The following is a 9,009-nucleotide window of genomic DNA, read 5'->3' as shown; positions in this document are numbered from 1 at the left end:
TGTAGGGACCGGTACGATAAAATCCTTTAAAATACTTTGGGTGATGATCCGTCAGCTTTTCAAATAATATGATTTCCTTTCCTGGCGTATTGGTTATATCAGTATATAGACGTTCATATACGGTAGGCTAGTCTCCGTAACGTACGGCACCCTTCCGGTCTTGATGCCTCGCCCTGTTACCGGTACTGTGATGGGATATTGTTCCGTACAAATTCCGATTTACTTGAAATCTTGCTGTTACCATATCCAGTTATTTTTTGTGTGATCCTACTCCACTAATAAAATGGTCCTTACGTTTCGTATCCAATATGCCTCAGTAGGCTACAACAACCAGCTTTTGATCGCTGCTAGCAACGAGCTTCATTCATTTCTTGTTACGGTCCATGAACGCACAGTTGAACCCCACGAGGGCGCTGTCGCGTGTATTATTACTCTGGTGGTATTTTGTTTCTCTGTTAATTATGATTAATTAAATTTGTATAATTTTTTTTTGTCATTCCCTCTAAATCTCCAGCCCACAGGTGTCGTTGACTCGATGACTGTCACAGTCTTTCGCGACTCCTTATCTATTGCTATGAATCTCTCACTTGTATGAATTCTGATGTGTATATTTAATTTTTTACGATTGTCATTATACACGTTTGTCAATTTTTCGTGCTTTAAATTTTGTGTTAATTCTTGCATGATAGAAATAAAATATCTGAATCTGAATCTGAATCTGAATCTGTTCGAGAAGGCATATTAATGTTATCAATAGCTACAATATATAGATATATGGTATAATCTAGTATTCAAAAAAGTTGAGTTAAATGGTGTACAAGTCCGGATTTCATAAATCAGTTTTTATTTATTTGTTTTTATCAATCACTTTATGGCCTGTTATGCTGATTATGGAGTCGAAATAAACTTACGTATATACTGATATACAAGTGTATGTTGATATCACAAAGCTTTTCGTGAATATTTTAACAATACTTCTGGATCGTAAGCCAATATATTAGCAATACTTGCATAGACCTATATTGCAGAAATTTAGCCTCACACTAGAATGATAATGCTCCAATACTTCATTCCACGTTACTGTGAAATTTCCGTATAGCATATAGACTAATACTGTAATATGTTCTACTTAATATATTTTGCATAACTTTTCAGTTTTATTAGATGAGTTGTAGAGTTTAGGAAATTAAATACAGCATTAGTTGAAGTTCAAACTCAATCATGGATGAACACTTTTTCACAAAATTGAAATCAAACTTTGAGCAATTCGTATCCTCACCTTTGCCATTTTTGGAAGGATGTACAGAAGTGTCAGACAATTTTAAATTATTATCAAAGACGATTTATGATTCTAATAAATCATCAGCAATTTCATCACGATCAGGTCCAATACCAAAACTTATCATTGAAGGTTTTGATCATGAGCAGATTTGGCAAGAAATTGAACTTTTCAATAAGAAGGAAGCTGCAACTTGTCTTAAAGCAGCCGAATATTTTAATTCTCAGGACATTTCCCAGTTCATGTTAAAGAAACATGAAAGTGATGATGAAACGGGTGATGAAGATGATGATTTGTCAGAATTAGAACCTGTTGAAGGAGAAGCGGAACCAGAAGGTGATTGGTTCATTATTTTTATTCGTTTTACACTTTTTACTTTGTAGCCTATATATATATAATACAATACTGATTCATCAGGTAATTTATATTTTTAATATCAATGATTACAATACTATTTACTATACATGACTAGTGGAGGTATGATTTTATTATATTCTGTTGTCCAGCACAAAATATTCTCCATAATTCTAATTTGTACAGCTGGAAGATATTGAAATATGCATTTGTTTGAGAGGGGTTCGATGTATATTTTCTATAATATAAGTCCCAAGCAAAGACCAAACTTAAAATTGAGAGATCATGATTATAAAGGTTGCCAGAGACCACTGCAAACAGTTATAGTGCTAGGCTCACCTTTGGTTTTCATCTCAATGTTGTTCAAATTCTTATTTGTAACTGTATTAAAAGTCAAACTGATATCAAGAAAATTTAACAATCAAAATTGAATATATTTAGCGGAAAGCGACGTGGAAGGATTCCATTTTGAAGAAAGTGAAGGAGATGACGAAGAAACTGAAGAAGAAGAAGAAGACTTCAATCAACATGATGTAGTAACGGAGCAGACTGAAGTGGACGATGATTTTTTCAGTCTGCGTAAAATGGAAAAATTCTTAGAAGACGAAGATCGAAAATATGAATTAGAACAAAAGAAGCCGGTAGAGGGCGACATAGACTATTTTGAAGATATTCCATCTGATGGCATTTCCTCATCTGAAGATGAGAATGAAGAATATTCAAGCAAGATTAAATCATCAAGAAACTTGAAATATTCTGATTATTTTGATGAACCTATTAGTTCAATAAAAAATAGAAATGAAAATATTTCTGAGACTGAAATTGATGATAGAAACAATGCACAAGATCAAAAACAATCTCATTTTGAAAAGCATCAGAAACAAATATCACAGAAAATTGGAATACTAGAGGAAAGAGCATTGGCACCTGCAGAGTGGCAAATGACTGGTAAACTGTTTTATTCATTCTATAATAAAGAATATTCTGTCCACTTTGGTATGCAAATCTCACTTGCTTAACGCACAGCACTAATCATGGTGCCTTTTTGGTCAGTCTCATAAAGAAATTCTCATAGAATTCAGTTTCTAACTTCAACTAAAATCACTGAGATCATATACCAAATTAGCACCGAGTATTCCTTAATAAGAACCCATTTGGAATGTGAAGTACTGGGAGTTTGTTTTAGCTAACCCTGGCCTCCATTTTAGTGGTCAGCTATTTTTAGGTGAATGCGTTATGTGCATTTTTCTAAGCTTGTATCGTAAAGAGAGCTCTAGCTGACTTTTTCTTACCAACTGTTACTTGATTATCTGTGATTATGACATCTTAAGTTAGATTGGTGAAATATTCATTTCAGTTACATAATTTATTGATCTTATTATTTTGCGATACAGGGGAAGTCAAAGCTGCATCAAGACCAGAAAATAGTTTACTGCAAGAAATGGTTCAATTCGATCATGTTGCTCGACCTCCTATTGATATAACAGAAGAACACACTAAAGATCTTGAAAGTTTGATCAAACAACGAATCATGGATTGTGCTTGGGATGACATTGAGAGAAAATATAAACCTGATGGTAACTACTAATAAAAAAAAATACTCTACTTTCGAAAAAATTCAATTTGTTTCCAACTTGTTTTAGATGTTCTCTATTGTATTTACCTAGGTATCTGTATTGTATTATGGCCATAATTAAATTATCCAAAGCATACAATTACCATTTCAAGATCATGAAATGGCATATCCAAATGCTTAGATGTATTATTATTTATATAAACAATTTGAATAATCAAGAACCTATTATAAATGGTGTAAAATTGTTTTAAGTATCCATATTATAGTTCTTGAGAGCTCTACCGATATATCGGCCAACCGATATATCGGGCCGATATTGCGTGTTTGCCGATATATATCAGCGTTAGTCGCTTTTCCACGTTCTAAAAAATGAGTCCCCCGGGAAATATCTGCGGCCGAGCTTTTTCTTTTTTTCGCTTCTCTCATTTTGCCTCTCAATGAACAGAGAGTTCTCTCTTTTATCTCTTCGTGCGGCGCAAAATCCTCGCCTTCGAATATCTTGCGTCCCCACTAGACTTGCACGTAATCGACAAAAATCAATTCCGTAATTACGGAAAAAAATCGATTACGTAATGACCCCGTAATTGCGATATTTTTTCACGCATTTAAACCTATCATAACAACCAATTGAATCCACTTCTTTTCCAAATGGGACATCGAAGTTTGGTTTTCATATCACCGACAGTACTACACGCCGGCGACAGATGTTAAAGACAAATACCAAGGAGTGAATTCAAATTAAATTTATTCTGATTTTTATCTTTTGATTTGATTTTCCTTTATCACTTTCGCAAATTAACCGTCCCAATTTTATGCGATCAATTTTATCATTACCAACACTGGTATACGGATATTTATGAAACAATAGTTGCCTTTTTTAAAATCGACTTTCGTATTGAATAAAAATTTCGGGTTTCCAAGTTATTAATCAACGACGAGCGTATTCTTTCGTTTGATTATACCTGCGCTTGCCTCGCAACGAAGACCTGTTATTGATCTGTTTTTTACATTATCCGACTTTGCTACCTAGTTAGCATTTTGCAAAAATTATTGATGCTGAATTATTGACGATATTCCGATTACCAAGCTTCATTTTATATCAAATCCTTTCGCGGCCTAAATGTTATAACATTTGCGATAAATTTAGATCACATAATAATTATTTAGCCGGCGGTAAATTCTTACTCGTAACTCGTTGTAAATTAATGATAATAAATTCTATTTTGTTTTTTAATGTGCTGTAATTTGTATTAATAAAAGTGATTGAGTCGGGAAAAGAAAGTAGCCTTCTCTCCCTTTGCTCCATAGCGGCGGTAAAATTCGTTTAATTTCTGTTTCACGGAGAGATAAATACACCTTCCGGAATTACAATCAACTATCACACATTCCTATTTATCGTTATCAGCGCGGAATAAAAAAGATACCAAATCGTGAAGACAAAAAAGTCTGTCGGTGTTAATTGCGTTACGGTGATAACGCTCATAATAATATCGTTTTGATCGTGAAACCAAACACTCAAACGGGGTGGCGACTTTACGTAATTTGTAACTTCCTTGCCGTAACTCGAAAGAATTACGTAATTCCCTAAATTACGTGCAAGCCTAGTCCCCACCTACTACTGTATGGATCAAAATGGACTTCTATAAGCTTTTTACTGATTGCCCTTTTTCTCTTGTGCTTGGTTTTTTCAAACTTTGCCTTCTGTTTTGTGCATTAATGTGTGTTCTTATTAATTGCTGTGAAACTTTTATCAATGATGCAAGCACTTTGTAGGACTGCTTTATTTTTCAACATAAACTTTTGATTGACTGAAACTGAATTTTTTTTTGTTCTATTTGTATTTACTGCGGGTTCAGGTTGTAGATATCGGTATGTCGATATCGGTTATCGGTCACTAGTTGGCCGATATATCGTTATCGGTATCGGTGCCAAAAAGTGATATCGGTCGAGCTCTAGTTCTTGGTATGTAATTCCAACGCATCTTGGCTCTTAGCGATGCATTCGGTAAGCATCCATCTATATGCAGTGAGGCACTTTAATTTTCGAAAGCTCGAAATGCTAATTAGTTCTACATTCCAAATTTGTGTCACTATAGTGAAGTGGGAAAGTTACTATAGTAAAAAATCTATCCTCTATTTATATTGACAGCTGAACCTGCTGAATACAAGAAAAGAATTGTGTTGGATTCAAGTCAATCAAAACTAACACTCAGTGAAATTTACGAGAAGGAATACATGGAAAAGAAACAGAAATTAGGAAAGGAGGTTGATGAAAAAGAAAATGAAGAACATAATGAAATTAAAAAAGATATGGATGATTTGTTCCGAAAACTTGATGCCTTGTCGAATTTCCACTTTGTCGCCCCTCCTCCTGAACCAGAGGTATGTGTGTATGAAACATAAACATTTCATTATAAAGTCTGTTAAGTCTTTTAAAGTCTTAAGTCTTCTTCTGAATGTAAATGAGGTGTTTTTCTATTATTATCTATGTGGTAATTACGTTAATTCAAGACATATTTGCTAACTTTGACTGTTAGAAACTTAGAATGGATCATATATCAGTCCTTGGGGGCTCTCGGAGCATGTGCAACAAGATGGCTGGCACCTGAACATAGCATGTGTACCAGGTTAGGGTTAGGCCATAATTTTATTCCAAATCCTTATTTTAGTTCTATTACGAGTTCGGGGACTAGCCAAGTGACTCCCGTAGTATTTGTACCTGAAATTAGGGCCTAACCCTAACCTGATACAAATAATACGTACCGGTGTCTACCATCTTCTTGCACATACTACAGGAGTACCAGTCCTTTTTGCGGGCCTAGTCTGGATTTCTTTCATTTTCCTGACTAACAATCTTAATCATGTTCATCACAGCTGTTCATGAAATATTCCAATGTAATGATGGTCAACAAATTATAAAAACCATTCTTTTCTAGATTAAGTTAATTACAAATCTGCCATCGATTGCAAAAGAAGAAGTCCAGCCTGTAACACAAGCAGAATCCAATATTCTAGCTCCAGAAGAAATATTTTCAAAATCCAAGTCTGGAGAAGAAAAATCTACATTGGAAAAATCATCAACAGACAAAAAGCGTGAAAGGAGAAAAAAGAAAATAAGAATGAAGGTATGTTCTGAGTACTGTAGTGCTGTTCTTTTTTGCTAACAGTATTCAATCATCTTCAGTATACTGAACCTGACCGATAAGTAGCCATTTTTGTCACCATTCTTAGCCACTCTTACACAAACTGGAGCCATTTTCTGTTCTTTCGCGCATATATGGTTCGATCCTCAAAATGTACATTGATTTATCCCCACTTATACTCAACGCCAAAACTCCTTTTTGTGCCAATTGAATAAATATTCATTTTGGAATAAATTGCTCGCAGGTATTGTGCTTTCTGTCTGAATTCTAAAATACATTTATAAGACTTTCGCTATGAACAGAGTTATTGGTAGGCTTACTATACGTCCCGGTTTAGCCGGGACAGTCCTGGTTTCAGCAAGTTTTTCCTAAATGTTCCGGTTTTCAGTATGGCAGTCATAAATAACTTTTCCATTTAATACTGTCACAAAATTGTTTTTAACGGAGGCAGCCGATTCACCACTGATTTGCGTCTCACTTCACTAGTTCAGATAGAGAGAAAAATTGTTATGTCATAAACATAATTGTGATATGAAGTATGAAACAGGCATTAATTCAACAACCAACTGTATTGTCGTTAAATCATCAAAATGCTGAAAACAAAGTGCAAGTTTTCTAACAAGTTCAACGTTTTCCATTATTTGAAGCAAAGATCGATAGAGGATATTTTAATAGGGTGAACAGCTAATTTTAATGCCCGTAATCTACCCACAATGGTATGGAAAATGTTTAAATTATTACTAAGCCTCTGGAATCGAACGAAGGTTGGCACGTTTTTTGCTTCAGATATATGGTAAGCCTAGTTATTGGTATGATGCCACATTATAACCTATCATGTTTGGGACTGTCATGAAGAATACCTATATTATGGCAATGGCATCATATGTCACATCATGTAAAATGTATTACGGTGCCATGAATAAATTTTTGGTTTGCATGAAATTCGAAATTATAGTTACAGGCAAATATGCTCGCTAATCACCCAAATAGATTGGGTAGTAGAATAAGAAAACTCAAGACTGTAATAAAAGGTCATGGCAACAAAGTACAGTTTTTCAAGATTAGAGAAATTTATTTATCCCACTGTATTTAATTTTTCAACCTCCAAAGCAGTAAATAATTTTGGACAATGAATATTATCTTGATTATCAAATATCAGTTTTAACATTTATTAACAGGTTTTATTCTAGAAAAATCCTTTACAATTCAGAATTGACTTGAAAATGAATAAAAGTTCACAAGTGAATGCCCACTACTTTGCCTAGTGAACTTATCTAAGCAGTAGAGTCGCCTATAAATATAATATATTGCAAATAAATCTTTCAGGTACGTGCTAATGCACGATTGGAGAAGTTGAAAAAATTGGATCCAACCAGTGATAAGGTGAAGACTTTGGAAGCGGTTGATCAACTGAAAAAAGCTGCAAAAGCTCCTGGAAGTAACACCACAATTATAAAGGTATATTTCATGTTTTAAAATTAACAACCATCAACTTGCTATTATGATACTCACCACAATACTCTCAAATTACATTGGAATCCCAGCATGGAATCTGCCTGTCAGCTAACTTGTGAAAAAAGTTCGAAATACTAAGTATCACAGGTCATAACATTTTTTTTTTCCTTTTTCAGACCACAAAAAGCAATGGAAAATTAACTTCACAAAAGTTTTTCTCCGAACTACAAGATAAAGGATCAAATTTTAAAAAGAAGAAAGCATTGAAATAAATTCTAAAAAAACCTACACAGAATATATTTTCTTGTTGAAAATGGGGTGGTGTGAAAGGGAATTTTCTAGCAGTATACAAGAGTTTCTTTTTTCATATTCGCTCAATATGAAGCATCTGTAGCCGCTTTGGATAACTGTGTTACTGTTCAGCAAACGTTGAGCTCCGTTATTACATGGGCAGTGGAATTTACAACAACTGAGAAGAAGCCTAGCCATTATCAATAGCTATCCCTTCTACAATCTTGCGACACATGTGATTGTTGGGTGGGAAATGCAGACTTTGTTAGGATGAAAAGAATATACAATTATATCTATCGGGTCTATAAAATTTGTCAACGGTTCATTTTTTCGGCAAATATTAATATGTTTAATATATAGCATGTGCATAGATTCCACGCAGAAGAAGAATTGGTGAATTCAAAAGCAAAGAGTGTAGACAAAAGAAAATAAATCTTGGGTTAAACTTATAGAAGAAATCGGGAACGGTTCTGTCGTTTATGACCAGAACCAGCAAAGCCGTCCGTAAATGATACAAAAATGCCATACGGTATATTAATGTGCGATTTCAAATATAAAATCGATCTTTACTATTTGTAATAGATTTTATTGTTGTGTCTTAATTCTTCTAAATCTAAACAGTTTATCATCATTTCCAAGACATTCACTGTGGTTCGCGGAAAAGAATAGGACAAAACTAATTAAATAATTGTAATTTCCATTGCGGTGTACACCAGGCGTTCAATGGTGGGTAAAATATTTTGGTATCAAGGAATCATGTAAGAGCATGCTTTTGTGCCCAATCATACAATGCAAAACCATTTCCTTTTATATGCGTCACTAAACACGCCGTGCTCCGTGTCGTAACCAAAGCGTCACGTGTTTCGCGCGCATGCAATGAGGTTGCCAGATAAAAATGGACGTCAGATCCAA

General features: G+C 34.4%; 1 protein-coding gene across 1 annotated transcript; it reads left to right on the top strand.

Moving 5' to 3' along the window:
- The first annotated feature begins 1,142 nt into the window (after positions 1-1,142).
- On the top strand, positions 1,143-8,101 carry LOC120342952 (U3 small nucleolar ribonucleoprotein MPP10-like). Its single transcript, XM_039412012.2, has 7 exons — positions 1,143-1,615; positions 2,075-2,581; positions 3,028-3,210; positions 5,358-5,590; positions 6,145-6,333; positions 7,678-7,809; positions 7,983-8,101. Exons 1-7 carry the CDS (start codon positions 1,222-1,224, stop codon positions 8,076-8,078), a joined length of 1,734 nt encoding a protein of 577 aa, XP_039267946.2. The 5' UTR covers positions 1,143-1,221; the 3' UTR covers positions 8,079-8,101.
- The last annotated feature ends 908 nt before the right edge of the window (positions 8,102-9,009 follow it).

This window comes from Styela clava, chromosome 3 (genome assembly GCF_964204865.1).
Source record: "Styela clava chromosome 3, kaStyClav1.hap1.2, whole genome shotgun sequence".
Classification (NCBI taxonomy): Eukaryota; Metazoa; Chordata; class Ascidiacea; order Stolidobranchia; family Styelidae; genus Styela; species Styela clava.
This window is presented reverse-complemented; position numbering and strand designations above follow the sequence as displayed.

Excerpts from the sequence above, each read along its gene's own strand:
- LOC120342952 (XM_039412012.2), top strand. The coding sequence starts at position 1,222 with ATGGATGAACACTTTTTCACAAAATTGAAATCAAACTTTGAGCAATTC. Across the intron at positions 1,616-2,074 it reads AGGAGAAGCGGAACCAGAAG|CGGAAAGCGACGTGGAAGGA; the intron begins GTGATTGGTTCA and ends GAATATATTTAG. Across the intron at positions 2,582-3,027 it reads TGCAGAGTGGCAAATGACTG|GGGAAGTCAAAGCTGCATCA; the intron begins GTAAACTGTTTT and ends TTTGCGATACAG.